Source organism: Mya arenaria, chromosome 8 (assembly GCF_026914265.1).
Source record: "Mya arenaria isolate MELC-2E11 chromosome 8, ASM2691426v1".
NCBI classification, from domain to species: domain Eukaryota; kingdom Metazoa; phylum Mollusca; class Bivalvia; order Myida; family Myidae; genus Mya; species Mya arenaria.
The window spans coordinates 57,429,171-57,452,765 of record NC_069129.1 but is presented as its reverse complement, the minus strand read 5'-3'; the positions used below and the strand labels follow the sequence as shown (position 1 = coordinate 57,452,765).

The window sequence follows — 23,595 nt, the reverse complement described above, 5'->3', positions numbered from 1 at the left end:
TGTTCAATATTCTATACACACTCGCACAGTGACATTTGGAATCTATACAGCCATAATAAAATGTCGTAAAATGTATAAACCTAACTTTCTACACGATTTCTTGAAAAAAGAGAGACTAAGGATGACTAAAAAAATACTGAAGACATAATCATTTCTAATCATTTAATTGCATATTAAGTTTATAAGTGAAGAGAAGATTAATACATGAAAATCGGATTAATTTACATTATATATATCACAAGACATAATCATTTCTAATCAATTAATTGCATATTAAGTTTATAAGTGCAGAGAAGATTAATAAACATATGCATGCATAAATATTAAACAATATCAAAAGAGGTTGGACTGCTACGTTATTCATCCAACAAAGAACAATTTTTTACAACACTTGGTTTTACATAGTAGGTTTTCAAATATACCTTTTCCGAATATTTTCATACGTTTTACAATTCAACTCAACTCAATATTCTTTTATATTATATCACAGTTTACATTTAAAAAAAGCATGTGAAAACGCAATATATATATATGTTAACACAGGTATAAATGTGTGGGTTAGTGGCGGCTTCACAACAGGTTTAGAGTTTATCATTATACAAAACAAATATAATTAGTAAGGGGAATGTGGTTAGTTTAAATAGTATTATTTTTTTATGACAAAACAAATTCATTTATTTGAATTAGGATACAATATAATCGATATATTTATGAGATATCAAATGAAAAACTATGACAAACATGATCAGATTCGTTTTAAGTGATTAACTAAGATTTTAACAAAAATTGCTGTTTTCCTTAAGGTATCCGGGTTCTTACAATTTAAAACATCACTAAAGTGTAAGACATTAGGTCTTGAGTAAAAACGACTACTTATGTATTTTTTCTGGTAGGATTAAAAAATGGACATGTAAGTAAATAGTGCAGTTCGTCACCGATATCGTTTAGATTACAAAACGTACACTTTCTATTGACATGTGGTACAGCATTTTGTCTCCATCTACCGACTTCGATAGGGAATTTATGATTACTAGTGCGGAAATGCAAGAATGTAAAACGTAGAGATTTGGGTTAAATATTAAGGTACTCCTCAAATTTAATATCAGATTTAAACAGAGAATACATTTTACCCTTAGACGAAAGATTAAATTGTTCAAAACAGGTTTGCTGAAATTGGTCTACAAGGTTAGATTTCACAAGTTCACTGACGTGTTTTACAGGTACTCTTGTTTGGTTATGCCAAACGTATGAATAACCCGTTTAATCAAGTATTGACTTGATGTAACTGGCCCAGACTGAATTATTACTATGTAAAATGCCTTTATATATCAAAAAACTTATTTTCGAGTCATGGGATGAAACGAGTTTACGCCAGTAACTAATCATTCTGGTTTTAACTATGGTGTTAAGGGGGTATCTACCCAGATATGAGTAGAGCATGTAACGTGGAGTACTTTTTCTAGTATATGTAATCCGTCGCAAAAAAATACAGTGAAGTTGCTCCAACAGATCAAGGTTTTCAAAACCCCAGACTTCACATCCGTACGTTAGAATCGGGACAATGGTAGAATAAAAAAGCTTCAGTTGTATGCCCAAAGGCAAGTCTAGGTTATTAATTCTAAGAAATAGAGCATACATTGCTTTGTTCGCCTGGCTTATTAAATATTTACGGCAGTATAAAAAGCTACCGGTGGACGAGAAATATACACCTAGGTATTTGTATTCCTTGACTATCTCTAGCGCTTGGTTAGCAATGCTAAAGTTAAATCTCTTCAGATTTCTGGCACCAAAGACAATTATTTTAGTCTTTGAGGGGTTAATATTTAGTTTCCATTGCAAACAGTAGTCTTGGAAACAGTTAAGACTTTTTTTGAAAATCACGTTCATTGTCTGCAAAGAGTACAGCTAGTGTCATCGGCATTCAAGAGAATAAGTAACTGAAGGTACATAATTGTCTCATTAGCATCTACTTCTATAGAAACACTAGAACATGTTCTTTTAAGGAATTCTTCTAAATCGTTTAGGTATATAGAAAATAAAATCGGAGAAAGATTTTCTCCCTGACGAACTCCACAAAAGCTTGGGAACATAGGAGACAGATGCCCATTGATGGAAACGCATGATTTTATATCATTATACATGTTTTTTATGACTGTGAGAATTTTACCTTGTCAGCGAGTTTGCGTTAGCTTATGACACAAGCCAGCTCGCCAGACAGAGTCAAATGCGGCAGAAAAATCAATAAATGAGCAAAACAGTTTCTTTTTCTGGGCCCTTAGTTTACTAATAAGGAAATGCAATGTAAGAATATGATCGCAGGTTGAATAATTTGCGCGAAATCCGGCTTGGTTCTCGTTTAATAAGTTATTATTATAGAGGAATGTGTTGATGCGTTCATTAAGGATAGACGTGAATAATTTGCCTAAACAACTAAGAATGGTAATCGGCCTATACATAGCGTAACGTCGTGAAGCGTGTATTGGGGATCTGATTTTAATGAGATTGCGATTAGCCATACATCCGGGAGAATACCAGTGTCAAGAATTATATTGAAAAGTGTACAGAAGGTTGGGACCATATTGGCGCGCGAGGCTTTAAAGTATTCATTGGTAATATTATCAAACTGCGACGATGTTTTACCATTCTTACTTTTCAGTATCATTTTGTTAATTTCGTCATGTTCTATTGGCCTATTTAACAGATCGGTTTCGGCGCTAGAGAAGCTCGGGTGGTTATTATCCGATATATGATCATTCGCGTCAACGACGTCATTGATTTTTTTTGAAATAATGATAAAATTCGTCTATAGCGGGTGACTTATGTTTAGATACGTTGGTAACCTTGTTCAAGTGGTTCCAGTAATCTTTAGGATGTTTTGAATGGAGTTCTCGAAGTTTGTATTCTGCTGTATGCTTGTGTTTTGCGACATACGTATTCATTGTAACTTTATAATGCTTACTCGCAGTATGTAATTTTTCTTTGTTCGAAGTCGATTTATTCATATTATAAGCTTTCCGTGCTTTATTGTATAGCGACCGCGCCTTCTTGCACTGTAGGCCAAACCACGGCCTTTTCGTGCTATATGTATATTTTATTGGATAGGTGTTATTACTTATTTTTTGAGAGAATGTTTTAAAAGCCGATTCTTTGAACAGATTAGCAATATCTTCTGTAATTGTATTGAGAAATAATCGCGTATTTGACCGTGGGGGATTACGCAACCGGTTATCAATAGATTCTTTGTCGGTACTGTTCAGGTTGAACACGAATTCCTCGTGTTTTTCCTGCTGCCATTTAGGATGACGGGTTGTATTTCGCGAGCTAGAGGTAATGTTTACATTTGTTTGTGTATTGGAAATATCGATAATGACAATTGTTGACAATAAGCTATGACCATCCGAAAAAAGTGGATCGACTTCAATTATTTCGAAATCATTCACAGAATTATTTCGAAATCATTCACAGAACAGAGTAAATGAGACGATGCAATACTATAGTCGATAACAGAACTATTACGAAATGTGTAATTTCCAGAGTGGGCATCGTTACCAAGACGTCCATTTAATAAAAAAAGATTGTTGGACTTACATATATTTAACAACTTATATCCATGGTTGTTAATTTTACGACATTGTGTGTGCGTGACAATGGCAGATTCAGGTCAGTTAAAACTCGTGATGTATTCTTCGTCTAATCTGAAGTGCTTTGATAGAAAATCATCAAAATCTTCAAAATCGGGCATATTAGATGTGTATGCATTACAGTCTCCTGTCAGAAAAATCTTTTTGTATGTTATACACTTGTCAGAGACATCATTTTGAAATTCTAAAAATTCGTCTTCGTTAAAAAATCTAGACTGATCGGGTGGGACATAGATGTTGCCTATTATTATACAATCGTTATTTGATAAGCTTAACTTTAGCCAATGAACATATTCATTATTAGATTGGATAATTTCCACTTTATGATTTAAACTATTGTGAACAAAGAAACCGAGACCCCCGGATTTCCGGAGATACTTTTGTGACCTTGGTTTAGAATAAAAGTGATAATTATCCAAACTTATGATATCAAAATTGTCAATTTTAGTCTCCTGGACACAGAAAATATGAAAATTCTTAATTAGATCAACAAATTCTGGGAAGTTAAGCCTTGTCTTTAGGCCACACACGTTGAGTGAACCAATATTTAAATCTAAAGCATCATAACAGAGGTCATTCGACAAATTATTATTTCTATTTTCAGGATGCTGTATACTACGCGAATCACTTTTCCTCGATTCGTTATGGGAATTAATCAAAGATTGGAATTCTTCAGAAGAGATATGGTCACAATGGAGTTTCGAAGATGAGCACGGGCGTGTTACACAAACGTCACAGAATGCCACATTCCCCGCGCAACCCTAGAGCTTGGAGCTCTCCGTATGAGGAATACTGTTAGGTTGAGCCAACTCGAGATCGGGGGAGCCATTGGGGTTCGAACCGGAAGTGATACTTGGTGCTCCACTTTTGAGGCCCGTCTCCGTGGGGTTGGATACATGCGACGTGGACACTTTGCTCCCCTGTGTGTTCATGGCTGGATGGACATAAAGGAGATAGCCGGGGGCTGTAAGGACAGGACCCGTGCCGTCGCGAGGCATCGCACGTCCAGTAGTACCTCCCTGCGGGTCAAGGTCGATATCGCATCCTGATTCGTCGCCTGAACTGCTGTCCACATCGGATGTCACTCGTGAAGACTCCATCGGCGGTTTAGGGGTGGGCTGGGACGCATACGATGTCGCCAACCTGACTTGTCGCGGCACAGACTCGATCTTGAGGGCGGACAGACGCTCACCGACACGAGCAACATTGTGGGCATTCCTCGATCCACGAAGAATATCGTACCAGGAAATAAATCACGAACAACATCTCCATTGACCTTAAGAGCGGCAGGAAAAAGCAATTGGACATTTCTAGGACCACATCTTTTCTGTGCGTCCTTAAAATCCGGCCAAAGCTGCTGCCTGGCAGTGCGAATTTCATGCGGGTAGTCCCGTATGACACTGTAGGGGGAGCCCTTGAGTTTCCCAACGTTGCTCATAATGAAATTGACATCACAGAGGTCTGAAAAGCACACCTCTTGGGCGAGATCCCGGGCCACCACGCCGGCGGCCGATTCTGTTCGCCTGCACTATTCCGATTTTAGAAACGTCCTCAAACGATCGTTCACTAAGGAACTTACGGATGGTGTCAACACAGTTCTCGGCCCCGTTGGGGTCGGCAATGCTATTGAAAATTAAGTTCCCTTTCAACATCCTGGCCTCGTTATCTATACTTTTGTACTCCAAAAGGCGAAGGCGGCTCTCAATGACATCGGTGGTAGCCTTTGTATGAAACAAACATTGCTCAATATTATCCAGTTTATTGTGAATTGGACTTGTGTAAGTAATGAGGTCAAATAAACAGTCGAGTTTGTTGTCCAACCACATACAAGTAAACTCCCTACGCGGTGGTGCCGTCTCAGAGAATACAGACGGGGTGCCACGTCCGCCATGATAACCACGCTGGCCATCATACTGGCCGATATCTGGACACGTGTCCGGACATGACGAAGCACTTGTCCCTCTACGTTTGCGCTACAAATCCACACAAAATGATACTCATCTTCCCATTTACCAGAAGCACAACTCGTATATACATATATATGTATATCGTTGCCGCCATGAAGTTTGTTCTATCATAGCAGTATCGGACAGTTTCAATAGGTAAAGGCTGCAAAGATAACCTTATGTAATAGCAATGCAAATTCGGTATGTTTTCGGTACATGTCCAAATAAACTGAAAATTCAAATTCAAAATACCGATGACACTCTTATTCATGTAAATATTTTACATTCATGCCATTTGGGTTATACCAAATATCTGTGAAACCTGCATTTCCTAATGAAGTCTTTACATTTGATGCCCAATTACTTTTACCTCTTGCAGCATCAACCAACATACTTCCATATAAATGCTGTACAATTATAGTATTACTTTCTTATATTTGACACCAAAACTTGATTATTCTAACATATCCCTACCAAGAAATCCTATTCAATTTTCGATTAAAAAGGAATTAAACCCCTGTATTTTACAGAAGAGGAGTCATTCAAGAACAACGACCGTGGTACGGTGATTTATGTGGGTCAAAACATGTTCTTTCACAAGTCAAGGTTCAATGTATGATGACAATGCCAATTGAACAATAAACTGAACATTTTCTTGATTGAAATTAAACACTTGCACGAACAAATCGCCTCAGAATGTGTTCGTGATGATGTAAACAAAATTGAAGTAAATTTATGTATTGTTCAACGTCAATTAAGGTACATACTAAGTGACAGGCCGGGTGGAACTCGTATGGATGAAGGGAACACGTAACACAAGCTTTGAATGAAAATAGGGCATTTATTAATGCCATCAGAGTGTTTTTTACGAAATATTGTAAAATAAAACGTAAGTGTCAATAGCAGGTGTATAATAACATTTCCCGAAGTACATATCTAGGTGGAAAAACCGCAACGAGGATAATCCTCCGCCGCCACCCAATTTATAATTCGGAGATTCAGTTTCGCCAATATGATGTATTTTTTTCAAGTTTCGTTTGTATTTTTCATGGTTTCGTATACATATACTTACGAATTCAATATGTTTTACAGTGAAACTCAAAGCTTTTTAAATGAATAATTTGTTATAATATGCGAAACCAATAAATCTGATATCCATTTATAATCGGTTTAAATATCCAGAACACTACGTTTATCACGCACTACATGTATATATAGCATAAGAAATAAAACAAAGCAATTGACAGCGCTATTTTTAATTAATTCTATACTTACCATATCTTTTCATATTCTTTTCGGCATAAAATAATTTCTGTCTTTGTACTGAACTTTTACCGCTGAGTATGTAATGCCAACTTCCACGGATAATTAATGATCAGCAAGTTCAGGTGCGAAAGTATCGGCACGTGGAAGTTGTGACCATCGTCTCAAATGTTGCACACAAATCAAAGACACGAGTAATAATTAAATCAATCTTTATTAATTGTAAAATATTGGACAGTGGTTCATTAATTACAGCTAAATAATAAAATAACAAAACATTAAATTGAATTTACTGACTTGGATATTAGATCTAATGTTATATAATAATTCATGACTAAAAAGGATTATATTATACTATTGCATACAAAAATCAAACATCACATGGGTGGATTTGACTTATCCAAAACTGGATTTCACTTCGAATTCCGATCAATTTTCGAAAAATTGCTCTAGTCATTTTTTACCAATTTCAATTAAAATTGAAATATAAACCCTTTATGAAGCACATTCCAATATTAATGCAAAAAATATTATTTATTCTTTTAAATCTGGGACCAAAGATCCTATTCCCAGTTCAAATAAATTAGTATATGAGTGACTCACATTTCGAGTGCCTTTCACGTGAAATCTTCTAAATCCTGTATCACCACGCACCGGTTGTTTTTCGATGAGTTCCGAATGACAATATCGATATTGGGAACAGTGAGAATACATAATTCATGTTTGTCTGTGCAAACTATTTGTTAAATTTACAGTTTTCATCTTTTGTCTCAATTATTACCAATAAATGTGGATAAAGGAAGGTTTATATATTTTACGACATTCCAATGACGCTGTATAGATTCAAGTAATCAGTGCTTGAGCGTGTATAGAAGAAAACGTCGACCCTTAACCTTAATATTACGCAATATACGGCAATATATATCCGGATACGTACATTGATAAAGCTTCGTCATACAGTTGTAATAGATGGGAACCCAAAACAAAATCGATCCAGTTTTCGAATATGGCGGTTTTGTTAATCGCACTGTAACGTTAGTATTAAAAGAAAACACTGACCCAAACAAGTTAACCAGTCTCTACGTTCGCCGTATCTTTCAAATTTGAAAACAGTTGCCAGGAAAATGTCATCATCTACGAAAAAAGCTCGCAGAAAGGAGAACTGGTGTCAAGAGGAAGCGGAGATTTTAAGGAAGAGTTATGTCGAGTTTAGCTCGGAGTTAGGTGGCAACCTTAGTCTCACGAGTGCAGTTAAACAGAAGACTTGGAAATGCATCCAAGAAAGGTATTTCTACTTCAATTTGTAGATTTATCGAGCAATCATTTTCTTTCATCCTTTGCAACATGTTTTGCAGTACTGTACAGTAGTGCGTGTGTGGAAGAACCAGCTGCCCACAGTTCACTCATTTGGTTAGAAAACTGCTAGTGATACGGTTGTCGTTGGTTCCACACAAGGTGCACAATTCCTTTCAGGTTTATACACCAGTCAATTGTAACCACGGCCACCCAGGTCCGGGGAATAGTGGGGACTTTGACTTTCGGTCCAGCCAACCCCGGCTAAAATCCTAGTCATTCTAAAATGCAGTCCAGGCTTTTTTTTTTAATGATGGTTAGCCAGGCTAACCATCATTAAAAAAAAAGCCTGGACGGCATTTTAGAATGACTAGGCAAACCATCATTAAAAAAAAAGAGCCTGGACGGCATTTTAGAATGACTAGCTAAAATCCCTGCTCTGCGGAGACGTATAGATGGTAAAATCCCTGCCAAATGCCCCCGCACACCAGGGACCCTAGGTAAGGCCCATTCGCTGCTATATTTAAAGGGAAGACAAAACCACCGCATTCACCCGGCACTGCAGGGCCATCTGAAAGGTAAAAACAGGGCCCATTTCCCCTGCTATCCCCCCGGACCTGGGGGGCCGTGGTTACAATTGACTGGTGCATTATTTTAAAGGTGGCAGTGGTAAATCTCAGAATCCAATTTCAAGAAACGTCGTTAGATCCTTATATCAGGATTAAACTATTTGTAAGCTGACTTTTTATGAGTGTTTTTTTTTATAATTTTCATTAAGAGTTTTGATATTCAAGAATGGAATTATTGTTAGCAGGCGCTGCCTTTAAGCGAGTATGCGGCTGCATCAACATGATTATGACATAAAAATAAAGAAATAAGCGTTATTAGTGTTCAACAGTTGTGTGTGTGGCATATTGAGGGACTCACGTAGAAACTATTGCAATAAGCTTATTAACCTGAGGAAGTGGCGAGGGAAAAAGTTTGGTGGTGCATCGACACTGAGTCGCCCAAAATCGGCATTTAGGCTTTACCAAATTTACCATTATCCACATGCTAAGTACATTACGCAAATAGTAAGAACCAAATGTTTAAACCTTGATGTTGTCTAATCATGCACTCCGGTTCCACTGAATCGCAATTTTGAACACATAATAATAACTCACTTGTTTCACAACTTTTTTTACATGTCAGGTAAAAGCAAAGTGTCCAACCTTTCAAACTTTCAGCCGTGCACCAGAGTTTTAGAAGGAAAATGAATCAGTCATATTCATTCAGTGTGCTTCAAAAAGACTGACTTTCCCCATACCTCTTGGATATGAGATAGGTGTGATGAATAAGTTCCATTATCAACCTGTTAGTTGATTATAAACACCTTGAAGACACATCTGGCTTCTGATGTGTCAAGTTATTTGAGCTAAAAAAGAAAGCTTAGAGTTCATTGTTAGGGTGAGTTTGAAGAGATATACCGGTACATTGGAATTATAAAACCAATGTCTGTGAACTTGCAAGCAAATGATTGTGACTTGTTACCTGCTCACATTGATGCTAACAACCTTTCTGATATCCTCACAACTATAAGAGCCGACTTCTTTGAAATGATTTATGAGAGGTCGTTGAGAATAACTGTACAAATAAATATAGAGCCGGGGAAGCCACTGATCATTGGTAGACACAGTCACAGGGCCAATGCTAGTGAATATACATTAGTGATACACCATTGCTACTCTCTTGCTACTTGCCAAAGCACTTCTATCCATTTGAAGACCTCGTGATACAGCAATCTGTACAATTTTTCTGAACAATTGGAACTTATTTGAAAACTGGATATATACGGAAACGCTAAGTGTATACAAACCAAACAAACATTTTCAATGACCTTTTTATGATTGATAAGTCTTTTTTAAAAAAATTAAGACGGAAAGTAGGAAACACTCTAATGAAAAAACAACCTTTGTCTCACAAAGAAGGATTTAAAATGTGTGATGAAAACTACTTGCCAAACATTTATGCAATTTTTCAATTAATTTAAAGTTGACCAGTAGGTTCCTGTTTGTGCAACCGCAGTTTCAGCACTTTACAAATACTCAAACCATGGACACAATCAACAATGATAGACTGTTGTTTGAACAGGCTGGCTTACTTATTTGGGCTTTCGATTCAAACAACATAATTTGCTGAAAATATATCAGGTGTATCTTAATGATTGTTACCTCCAAAATGGGACGAAAATCTTCCAAAATGAGGCAAAAGTCATCCAAAATGAGGCGAATATCACAAATGTTCGATAACAACTGCTGTCAGAGAAGTGCTTGCCTTCTGATAAAGACATTTCTGGAAATTTGCAATAGTTTTGAAACCTGATAAAGTCTTTGATCTTAAATTTTTCTCAAAGTTCTAATTACAGCTACACAAGCTGCAAAGCATAGATGTATTATGGATGCTAAATAGTAAACCACAAAATAGATTATTTTGTTTTGTTTTTGTTGTTCAAATGACTTCTCCACTGTGGAAGGCTTAGTCCTAGTAAATAGCTATTACAGACTTTATTGATAAAATACTGATTGCTGAATACGATAAATTGCATGTAGATATGATATCAGTTGTTTTATTTCAGTACCATACATGAATACCAATTACCTTTACAGAGTGAATTCCCAGGGTATCGGACCATGCAAAAGAAGCATTGAAGATTGCAAGAGGAAATTGAAGACCGACTTCAAGAGGAGACAGCGGAGAAGCCGGCAAAGGGCAGCCATTAAAAGTGGGGGACCGAAGCCCCCAAAAGAAGAATGTGATGATATGGTAAACGCAATATTCTAGAATGTTTTTTTTTGTTGTGTAAGGAATTAAGCCAGTTTGCTGCAGATTAGGGTCAGAAGGACAATTGGACACTGGTCAGGCAGTTAATAGTTTAAGCATTATGAATTTCATACAAGATGCAAGAAATTGTGCTTATTTTATTATTAGGTTTCAACTACTTAATATGTAAAGTTTGTTTGAATTCATGATCATATTTCAAGATTAAAAAAATTAGAAAAAAATGATAACCTTGAGCATTTAAATCGAAACCATTTGGCTAAATATCCAAGGGCCCTGCCAAAATACTTTAAACCCTCGCAAATATTGAGCCAAGCGGGAATGCTAACAAAAAGTAAAACAAAATCTAGACTAGACATAAAGTTCGAGCCATCGAGCCAAGTGAGTTTGAGCCAACAGTTTTGACTGTATTTGAAGGCAGTAGAGTGCACATTCTCATGTTCATGTGGGTGCTTTCAAAAAAGACACGGTGCAGCACCCTCCCATTACCCTCGAGCTTAATCCCTAGTTATATGAATAACATGAGTGGTTTTATAATAACTAAAAATTTGCTTGGGAATATATAATCTGTTTAACATAATTATAATTAAGCTCTTAATATTTTCTCTCCTGTTGAGTTTCATGGTTGTTTGTTCAATGAATTACAGCATGATTTTGACTATAATCTGATATTTATGACATAAAATGATGATTAAAGTGGTGGGGGCAAAGTACAATTATAGGAATCTAAAAGTTTTGAGTTTTTGGTCAGAGCATTTTAACATGAAAAGTCGAGTGTTTCCTTCATATACAGATACCTTGTTGATCCCATTGAGGTCAAATGCAGTGTACAAGAACCATAACTGTGGGTGCAGTATTTTTAACCAGGTTTTCACAGAGTCAATATTAGAATGACGTACATCGTATTTGGGAGACGAGAGGGTGTCGCCAAACTTACCTATGAAACTGAATAACTTTTGTTAAGGTTGAGGTCAATGTTACTTAAAATAGAAAAATGGTTGAACATATCTTGACTAAACCTGGAAGAGTTTATAGATACCTTTCATTGGATTGCGTTTTGGCTCCTGGGGTGAACGTCCAGGTCACTGGTACTGAAAATAATTTCTGTCAATCACCGAAAACCTGGTTTTGACGCATTGCAGTATTTCTTGTTTTAGTTATTGTCCATTTTTTTAATGGGTATTCTTTGTCATATGGCAAAGTTGATTCTGTTTTTTATTTGGCAGGGAATATGGCAGTTTTGACTTCTCCTGTTATACTATTCTTTTTCAACTTCCCTGCATAACTTATTTTTAGGTTTTTGAGTTATTGACTTCAACTTTTAAAAAACCATTTGTGTTTGCAGGGCTTTTTCACCAAAAATTGTGAAGAGGCCTAGCCTTTTTATTTTGGGAAAATTAAACGGGTGAAATTCTGCAAATTGGGAAATTTAAATGCATAAATGTTTCAAAATGGGAAATTCAACATATAAGGATTGAAAAAACCTTTAAAACAAGAGCTGTAACGAATGCCCCCAAATGTGACATTGACCTATGAACAAGGTCAGTACATGAAAAGTTAAAATACCACCTATATTTGACAATCTACACTCCTATGTCCTTATATTCAGCATTCCATTGTGAATAAACACCTAAGTGTGACCTTGACCTTAGAGGTAGGGACACGAGTCTTGCATGTGACACGTCGTCTTGGTATGTGGATCACGTGTGGCAAGTAATTTTAAAATCTGTCCATACAAGGGAAAATTACAGCCCGTACACGACAACCTATACTCTATGTCCTTATATGCAGCACTTGTGAATAAACATTTACGTGTGACCTTGACCTTAGAGGTAGGAACACGGATCTTGCACGTGACACATGGTCTTCGTTTGTGGAACACATGTGGCAAGTCATTTTAAAATCTGTCCATACATTGGAAAGTTACAGCCTGGACACGACAACCTATACTTTATGTCCTTATATGCAGCATTCCATTGTGAATAAACACCCAAGTGTGACCTTGACCTTAGAGGTAGGGACACGGGTCTTGCACGCAACACGTCGTCTTGGAATGTGGAACACATGTGGCAAGTTATTTTAAAATCTTGTCAATACAAGAGAAAGTTACAGCCCGGACACAACAACCTATACTCTATGTACTTATATGCAGCATTCCATTGTGAATAAACCCCAAGTGGGACCTTGACCTTAGAGGTAGGGACACGGATCTTGCACGCGACATGTCATCTTGGTATGTCGGACACACATGTGGCAAGTCATTTTAAAATCTGTCCATACAAGAGAAAGTTACAGCCCGGACACAAATTATTTAGCCGGACACACGGACGGACGGACGGTGCTATTTTAATATGCCCACCATCGTGGGCATAAAAACGTGTCAAGGTATCCATATGAAACTTGGAACTCATGTTACAAAAAACAGACTCATATCTTACATGTGGGTCTACTTCTAGCTGTTTTTTTCATTATGACCTTTTTTATATGAAATGCGTACAAACACTCCACAGGGTCAAGCTTGAAAGGTTAAAAATGTATTGAATTCCAATTGATACACATGTAGATCTCATTGCGGGACTGGGAGAGAGATTTTTTTAGCTTCATAGAGTTGATTCTAAAATGAGGGAAAGAATTGATAACAATATATGGACTAATTGGTCCTCGAATAACAGTTAAATTATACAGCATTCTTCTTATGTTAACTTTAAAGATTAAAAGAATAATTTGCTCAAACAGAATAAATTTTTATTGTAAATTTTTGAAGTCAGATCTTTCTTTTTGGGAAAAATGTTATAGTCCTTATTTCTATATACTTTAACCATAATGTGATGCCTTCTTGCCATATATGGCATTCAAGGAGAAAGCATCGCTCTAAGTGATTACAAGAAGTTGATGAAGGGGGTGTATTAATCACACCCAGTGATAGCTCTTGCATGATAAGCAGTTTACCTTAAAAGTTGAATTTTCTCTTGCAGATGATCAATTCCATTGGCGATTCAGCAACTGATGGGTTTCCTATAATTGACACCTTTGAATTCAGAACCAGCGGTCAGTATTTCAATGGAGTCATAAACCATGTGAAAAGGTTCCAGGTTATGACATGTACATGTATAAACCTAGATATTGAATGCACCAGCCCAGGTCTAATTCCAATAGGGAACACATGTCTTGTTTTAATTGTTATTTAATCAAGTGCATTGTTCTGACATGTGAAGTAAAAAATAATTACATTGCATTTTATAAACAAGGTTCATGTGAAGTTCAAGAACAAATAAATAAAGCTTATTACACCCCTTGACAATTTGAAGCGGGTAAATTGGAGTCAACCAGTAGTTAGTCAGTTGGTTGGAATGTTAAGAAATTCCTTGTCTTGAGGATCACTTAAAAACAACTGGATGAAATTTAATTAAACTTCATAAGATGATAGAGCATACTCAGAAAAAGTACTGTGTAGAAGAACCATAACTTTATTTTAGATTATCACAGAGTCATTGCCCTTTGTTACTTTTAACTCCTTTCTGAAATACTGTTTAATTTGCATTTAGTATGGCGAAGTTTTCAAAAAAAGAATAAAAAATGCCAGTTAAGTGTCACTCATGTTTTTGGACCAAAGCTTATTGTTCTATTGCATCTAAAAACATTTATTTTATTATCATTTAACTCATTGATATGAAATTGCAGAAAATAATCCTATTGAAATATAAACAAAGATTTTGTTTCAGTAGGGTGCAAACCCATGCCCTTAAAGTCCAGAAGTAATCACAAAACCTTATTCATTTGTTCTTATACAACAGTCAATGGTTATTTTGACATTTTAAAGCTGAATTTTCACAGATATACTGTTTTTACAACTTTTTTATTTTTTGTCTTGGAAAGAGCAATTTTTTTGCGTATATACCTGATAAAAAAATGTTGACAAAAGATCAGATTACAGATTATTAATTTTTCGTTTGAAAATCAATGATTTATGGCTTAAACTGTAACAAACGGTTTAATTTATAAAAAATGAATAAAACATTAATTTTTGAACTTAAATATAGAAATTTTTCAGCAGACTATTATTACTGATGTCCATGCATTTTCCCCAAAAATTGGCTTGATCGAAGACAAAAAATAAAAAGGTTGTACAAATTCAATCTGTGAGAGTGCAGCTTTAAGAATGCATTGATAACATCAAGTGATAATGTCAATCAACCAATCACGTAACAATGACAGCGATCATTGCTATCAATAACGCGATTGAATTATGTGATCTTCAAAGACTATATTTGAGCAAAATCAACAGCTTCTGAATGGTTCCATTTGTCGGTATCCTAGTTTGAACACTCCTAATGACTTGCAGAACTTTTTTTCGTAATAAACTAAATACTAAGTAAATTGTTATGGTACTTTGATTAATTTTATTATTACACTAAATTTGATTTCCCATCTTCGATGACTACAATAGTGATTATGTGTGTACAGAAAATACTTATTAAATTATGCAGAATCAAGCAGCAGAGAACCCAGCTACAGTGCAGAGCCCGACCAGCCCTTCAGCCATAATATAGCGGAAACAATAAAAGTTATGACAGAGTGTGTGCTGCCATTGGCTTCCATGCAAATTGAGTCATTAATCGGAGACCAAAGGTAATATTAGCCACTATCTGGCCCTTAAAACAATTCAGTGAACAGTGTGTGTATACCACATGATAAATTACGTTGTATATGCTATGTCAGAAGGCAACATTTTGCTTAAAATAAAGACTGAAATCAAAAATAACTTTTCTTTTACTATACCATTTTAAATGAAACAAAGGGCAGTCTAAATCCACGCTTTCATTTAATTACTGGAATTTGATAAGGTGATTTGTTTCTTCGAACACTTTGACAAAAAATGTTTCCAAAAAAAGGTTTTCACAGTGCTCCATCAGACGACCATATTGCAAAGTTTGTCAAAGTGTTTTAAGAAACTACACTCTCAATCAAACTCAGAAAGACCGAAGGCGGGCTCTGTAAGTGGCGAAGACTGCGCTATGTTTTATTTAAAATGGTGAAGAAATAGGAAAGTTGTCTTTGTTTGAAGTCGTCATTCGAAGCAAAATATAGCCTATTGACGTAGCATTTATGTCGCAATCTAGCAACATCTATACACACACTGATGAAAGTAAAAGCCACACATAGTTTAGGTTAGTTTAAACTCATGTGTTTTACGATTGTGAAACAAGTTATTGCGACACTATATTAATCACTTAAACTTGATAGTTTAGTCTTGTATTGTGTGGGTACTGGAGTACCTGCAGCAGAAAACCCACTTCGCAGGCTTCATGACCACAATCCAAACTCACCTGTGCCCAGGCAGGGAATTGAACATGGGTTGCCAAGGTGAGAAGAGATTGCGCCAACCGAACAACCTTAACAGAGTGGTCACTGGATGAGCCTCTGATTTTTCCTAAGTGCTTCTTCTAGATTTTAATGCATAACAATTATTGAACAAATAATATATCATCATCTTAGTGCAATAACTCCATAACTGCCTATTGAAATACAAGCAGATATTGAGTTCTTGCACTAAGGTGACAATATATATACACTGGGTCTACTTCATTAAACATTTGCCATTGAATTTAAAAGCAAGACCTTGAAAAGGTACATGTGAATGTTTGTACCTCCATATTTCAGTACAACACCAACTGACAACAGAGATGAGAGATTTTCTGAGATTCCATCTACAAGCAACTTGGAGAGACTTCTTCAACACCAGAATGAGCTCTTGGAGCAAATACTACACCAACAAAAAATGAAAAATGACATTCTCCTATACATAAGTGATAACTTAAACTGTGACTCTGCAAGTGTTCCACAACATCACACATTATAGCATAAACATTTATCATACTTTTAGTAGTATAACATAAATCTGTATCATATGCTTGTTATTTAGTGAATGTTTTATCTCCTTAAAATCTCTTATTCTATATTTTTGCAAAGACAAAACCACCGCATTTACCCGGCACTGTGGGGCCACTTGAAAGGTAAAACTTGGCCCATTTCCCCAGCTATCCATCCACCCTGGGGTGGGGGGAAGGGGCGTGGTTACAATTGACTTGTGCATTAAAACGTCTCATTCCATGCAGATATTGTTATTTTGTTAATACTTGAATCGGAACAGTTTCTTCATTAACTATCCAATTCCATTCATCTTATTTATCATGTCACTGACAGCCTATTTGTGTTCAAGTAAAGAAATAGGCCACAATGAAAAGTACTATTATTTTAAATTGATATTTAACAAACACCTAAATTACATAAAGGAGGATCATTATCATACATGTGACAATATTGTGAATTTTCTAAAAATATTAAACTGAAAGTGTTAATTTGATATTGTTTTGAAAGATACCGGGTAATGTGTAAATTTTTGTGTTTTGTTAATGTTTTAATTGTTATTTGTACTTTTAACAGTGTTTTGAAAAAGTGGAATTCCTCAGCTACTTCATAAGAAACATTCTCTGATGTATATGTCAGAATTATTTACATTTAACTACACTGCAAGACGATCACGTAGTGACTCCGAATAAGCAGTTGAATAAGCAGTTCAACTTGCGGATTTTACCCATAGGAATACTGATTAAATATGGATAGTATGCTTAACTGGGAATAAATGTTAACTTAGTTATATAAATAACATGTTACAACATTAGATTTAATTACTGCTATTATATTTAATTTTAATCCCCCGTCATGGAGAGGGGATAATAGGAATGCACTTTGTCTGTCGGTCTAAAACATTTTGTGACCTGGCTATATAAGACTGCTGACAAAAAATTAGACCTCAGATTTTTATATTTCTGCTTCACAATAGATGTATTATAGCTACAAGGCTTACTAACGGTTTAAGAGAAATGCATATAACATCATTTTTCGAACTTAAATATAAAAATCTGCAATCTAATATTTTGTCAGCAGTCTCATATGACTGGTTTCCATGCATTTTCGCATAAATTGGCTTGTTTCAAGACAATATTAAAAAGTTGTCAGAGCGTTCAATCTGTGAGAGTGCAGCTTTAAAGAAAAATGTAATTTAAACCAAATTGAAAATTCGCTTATTTGCACTTATTTCCCTAAATAACAAGAACAAAAGTTTTCCATATTTGTGTTTTTCTTGCTTTGTTGATGTGATAATCACATTTACAACTTAAAGGCCCACAAAAGAGGTTGATGCAAAAATATATATTTTTTAAATTTAATCCATTATTGTGTTTTACTTTATTTATCAAAACAAAACATGCTTAATATATATATTTTGTTGTTTTTTTTTAATTGTGGACTTTATGGCCATGTAAGTTATTTACAAGAAAAGAAAACTTAAAGGCTATTATTTTTTCTTTCTGGACTTTAATCATAAGTTTTTTATCATTGAAGATAAACAAGTTTAACATGATAATGCATTTTAGTTTAAAAAATAAAGATCATTATTTTGCTTCAACTTTTATTGGCAGCCTTTATCATGCAACCTTCATACCTATTTTTGTACAAAGATATTATGATGTATAATACTAACACCTACCATGCTTTCTATTTTGTATTGATATTTAAATAATAAAATCTATAGCATGACAATGTACCCCTTGTTCGAACGACTGCAGTTTATCTGTATTCCCTGTGCTAGCTTTTCTGGCTTACATACTGCAAAGATGTAACAATCAACAATGCAAAAAGAAACTTATTGTAACCATTAACACTAGGCAGTTTTACCCATATAACTAATAAGTAGTAGGAGTTTTACCCATATAAGTGGGGAGGTAGACTATCTGGCTATCAGCCATCATGCAGATCTCTGATTCAATCCCAAACCACATGTGAAGCTTTTAACATGAACACTCGATAATGGCGACTTTTGGAAACAAGACTGAACATGGATAGAGCCATTATTCGTCACAATTTGAACAATATTAATTTACAAAATAACAAAACATGATAATTCCTATTATTTTCCACTTAATGCAAAAAGCCTAAAATTCATGTTAGTTATTTATTTTACAACAACTGAGAAGATTGATATTTCTTATACTAAGTCGATCTCCTTGGTACGATGTTGCGCAAATTGAAGTCTTATCTTGTGGGGGAAACTGGAATGCCAGCAGAAACCCATTTGTCCAGCTAATTGACTACTTACAGAACTCACTTGTGCCAAGGCCGCAAATGGGACCAGAATCGTGTTGAAGTAAAGGACAACCTTAAATTTAATGTCATTCCTCATTGAGATAATTTAAATTTCAATTATGATCTCAAATCCTATTTATGCGTTTCAAAGTTTGTAATAAAGTGTCCTTGGTGTCCATTTCATCATATAATAACCATGTAAATGTTCAGATTCTTTATATACTGAAAAATTAAAAACGCCAACATAGGGATTTTTTTTATTTATGAGCCAAACTGTAGGCCATTCTGGCCTTATAAAGAACCCAAGTGGAGCACATATCAAAATCAAAGGATTAACATTTAGCATGTAACACTGAAACGATACTAACACATAAATATCAGTGGCAAAATTGTTTATTTTGGCTTATATTAGGCGAAGTCTTAGGCCCCATTCACTTGTCCATTTGGCGAGTTTTCATGACGCAATTTTTATATCAAATTGTTTCCTTATATTTGTTCTCTTTTATTTTGATATTTTTTTCTGTTTTTGTCCCATAAGTCTGATGAACATATTGTCTCTTCTGATGTTAAGATGTAAATCTTTTATTGATAATTTATGAACTATGTAATATTTAGTATGAAAATGTTTGCCATTTTGTAAGGATTTCATTTATTTTCTTTAAAATATTGTACCTTTAAATTATATGCAAAAGTTCATACATTTTATTTAGTTCCTTTTCATCTGAGTTTCATAAAGGTTCTTTATTCTTAAACTGTTATTGCTTGTGTCTACATTTTGCCTATGATTTTAGCATCTTTATTATTTTATATTCTAAACAATCTTTATGTAACAGACTTAGCTACACAAGTTTGGATAGCTTAGTCTGAGTGAAACATTTCGAAGATTTTTGTTATTTGTTAACTTCTTTTTAAAACAACATGAGTGATATAAAAGCCTTAGGGTCACGTTTATTAAAAAACTTTTGTACTGTAAGATACTCCATTACATTTTCTTAAGACTTTGTGTGTTACCAAAGAAGACATTTAATTTGTGTTACAAATTTATTTATCAGGAACAGTTTAATAAGGCATTGAATTATTGTTACAAATTTATAATACTTAATATATACTTGTGCTCAAGATTGATAACACTGTATACTAGTAAATTATTTCTGCTGATGTTCCATAGAACTGTTTTCTATGATTATATTGGAGTACTATTAAATCATAAAAAAACATTAATTGCAAGTTTTTTCAAGACTTTATCCACACATTCATGTCATAAAAGGCAAACACTATAGCTGGGATGATATCCATAACGTTTTGAACTAGCAGTTTGCAGCATGCATGGATAATGCACAGGTTTTAGCATAGTATAGATATCCTCAGGGACTGCTGACCACGGGCCTGTACCTCATGAAACTTCCAACTTATGTTTGCAGCCCCATCATATCCCTGCACTGTCATGTTTGGAATACCAATACCCTTTTTGGTCAGCGTTTGAATGGACGCGTCAGTGAGAGCTCCTCCTATTGATTAGCAGCATTCAGCGAAACCAAGGAATTCTCTGACGATGCACTTACCTTTGTCACAAATACACGGTCATTTGTTCAGTTATTACACAGTTATTCAAAAACAGTGATTTTTGTTGTAGTCCTTCACAATGTCTATGACAATCATATCACCACATACCTCAATAATTTCATGTTGTATTTTCAGGGACGTATATATGTAGATTCTTCTCTTAGTAAGCGTTTTTTTTCTATCATCTTTTTATGCCAACTAAGAGCTAGGATAATTTATTTCCACAAGTGATTGTGTCTTTATTCAATTCAATACCTGTCTGTCTTTAGTAACAACAGAATCATACCTGTCACATTATTTGCCCAAGACATCTTTCGCTTCATCATCTGCAATCTATTTCAGCAAGATGTTGTCTGCTGCAAGTAGCTAAATCTTGTTGGACCTCGATACCTTGTGCCAGGTATCTAGTAATTAGTGATGTCCTTTGAATCACTATGTTAAGGATAAAAAAATGTGCAAGCATCACAGTCAACAATGTTTTTGCTTTTGAACACTTAAACCAGGAGCTGAATCCGTCTTTAACTTGCTTGGGCAAGTCTGCTACTACAGATGATATAAAGTATGGTGATGTATTTATTTCAACCTTACTGGTTACAGTTGTTAAAACAAGACATACCTAAAAAGATATAAAGGTTGAAATAAACTGAAAAATGAGCCTCTGACTCATTTGTGATCTTTAATCAAAATCAACCACAGATGTATATGGACAGTTTATAATGTCAGAATACTTCACATTTAAGTCTGCTGCAAGTAGTTTACGTTGTTATTCCAATTAAGCAGTATAACTTGAAGACTTTACTCTTCGTAATACCGGTATTTATAATTATGCAATAAACACACTTCACTGGAAATCAATTTGAACTAAGTTAACAATTACAAGTTAAAGCTGCACTCTCACAGATTGATCAGATCACAGTTTTCATACTTATGTTCCACATTTAATATTTTATTGCTATTAAAAGAGAAAGGGTACTAATGCTTTAATAATTGAGCTGTTTTGGAAAGTAAATATTAAAACTTGAGATCTGATCGTTTGTCACATCACTTGTTTCCAAACATTTACGCAAAAATTTGCTGATTCGAAGACCTTTTTTTTTTTTAAAGTTTAAAGTTAAAATATCTGACCTGTGAGAGTGCAGCTTTAACAACATTCATTTAATTAAAAAAAGTTGTCCTACATGTCCCTTACCCCTATCGCATTATATCAATTAAAGTTGTAAAGTTTGATCGATAGACGTTTTAAAATAATGCAGCACATGAGAAAGTATTTCCTGTTGAAATTTACCATTAGCATAAAAGTCGAATTTTCCCTGATCCAATTCTCTGAAAACCCAAGAGAAGTGGGCGTGCAAGTACATTTATTCTAGCACACAGGATTACTAAATTATGATTGCTAGTCAATCAGTTTGGCCATTTCCATTGAAAGCATCACATGGATAATTTACGATGTAGGAATTCTTTACATTTAACTATGCTGCAAATTAATCGCATAGTAATTTATATTTCGCAGTGTTACTTTTGGGTTTTTATTTTTGCGAGTCTTTAAAGATAATGCAATATGACAGGTAATCAATTTTGAATTTTGAACACAAGACACACATTTAAACAGTACAATTAAGTCTACTATTATTAACAATTTTTCAAACTTCTTCTGCTGATGTAACGGAATACATCCAAGGTTTCGATGGGTAATGACTAAGGAGTTCTGAATGGATTGCTAGTCATATTCATCCGGCACTCCTCCGCCATTTTCTATTAAACCATGAACCTTGTATCATTGGACTTATCCAGATATATCAGTAGAACTGATTGCCAGTGACACGCATCTTTATTAAGTGTATCTGCTAAGTATAAATAACTACATGTTCCACTTGCAGCAATGTTAATGTGTGAATGTTTTTGGCATTGTAAACCCTCCATATACATCCGAGGTTGTTTTCAAAGTAAATGACCAAGGAGTTCCAAATGAGGTTTTTGGAGCTTTGTATGCCGACAGAATTTAATCCTGAAGTTAAGAACTTCCCTGGTTCTTAAACGTGCACTAGTTAATATCAAAATCTCACAGACCGCCATTAAATGTCCGTCTCGAAAAACGCCATTGGGAACTTCTTGGCCAGTTCTATTGAAAACAACCTCGGATGTATATTGACTGTGTACTTAAATGTCATAAATAGGGTCTTTTTAAGACCGCTGCAAGTTGATTGTGTAGTAATTTAATTTAGCTGTTAAACTTAATAATTAAACTCTTAAGAAATCTTGATTGAAATTATCCACTTCATTGGCAATCAGTTTAAATTTAGATCAACACTACATTTAATTACTAATATAATTCAAAATTTCATGACCTACTACTACTGCTATTTAGGCATACATCCGAGGTTGTTTTCCAGAAAAATAGCTGCAGAGCTACGAATGATACTTGGCGTGATGTCAAAGTCAAGATTTTTAGATGCTCACTAAGTGTTTAAGCTATATAGACTTAAAGGTGCAACTTGTGAAATTTAGTCACCAAAAAAATACTTAACATGTAAAATCAATAGGGGTCATTTAATGGTCAGGCCAAGCATCATGTTTGATGACCATATATCCAGGCATTATAGAGTTATCACTTGGACAAGTTTTGATGACCTTTTCGCATTAGGTTACTGTGACGTTGACCTTAGACCCAATGACATCTGAATTCAATTTGGGCCATCTACTGGTCAGTCCCAACCTACCATGTTAAATTTGACAGCCATAGGGCCATGAGTTATTACTTTCACAAGGTTTGTTCTACTGTGACTTTGACATTTGACAGGATAACACCTCAAACTGTAAGTGGTCTTCTACTGGTCAGGCCCAGCCGTCATGTCTAGGTTGATGACCATAGGTCCAGGCATTGCCGAGGTACCACTCGTCAAGCTTTAACAACCTTTTCACTTAAAAAA

General features: G+C 35.1%; 1 protein-coding gene across 1 annotated transcript; it reads left to right on the top strand.

The window, feature by feature from the left end:
* The first annotated feature begins 7,797 nt into the window (after positions 1–7,797).
* On the top strand, positions 7,798–20,322 carry LOC128244972 (uncharacterized). The gene is made up of 5 exons (XM_052963143.1): positions 7,798–8,135; positions 10,789–10,945; positions 13,936–14,008; positions 15,448–15,589; positions 16,622–20,322. The coding sequence occupies exons 1-5, from the start codon at positions 7,975–7,977 to the stop codon at positions 16,818–16,820; spliced, it is 732 nt and encodes a 243-aa protein (XP_052819103.1). The 5' UTR covers positions 7,798–7,974; the 3' UTR covers positions 16,821–20,322.
* Positions 20,323–23,595: the final 3,273 nt, after the last annotated feature.

Bases quoted from the DNA above. Each gene is read 5' to 3' on its own strand.
- LOC128244972 (XM_052963143.1), top strand. From the start codon at position 7,975: ATGTCATCATCTACGAAAAAAGCTCGCAGAAAGGAGAACTGGTGTCAA. The intron at 10,946-13,935 runs GTAAACGCAATA...TTTCTCTTGCAG, and splicing joins AAGAAGAATGTGATGATATG to ATGATCAATTCCATTGGCGA. The intron at 15,590-16,621 runs GTAATATTAGCC...TCCATATTTCAG, and splicing joins TCATTAATCGGAGACCAAAG to TACAACACCAACTGACAACA.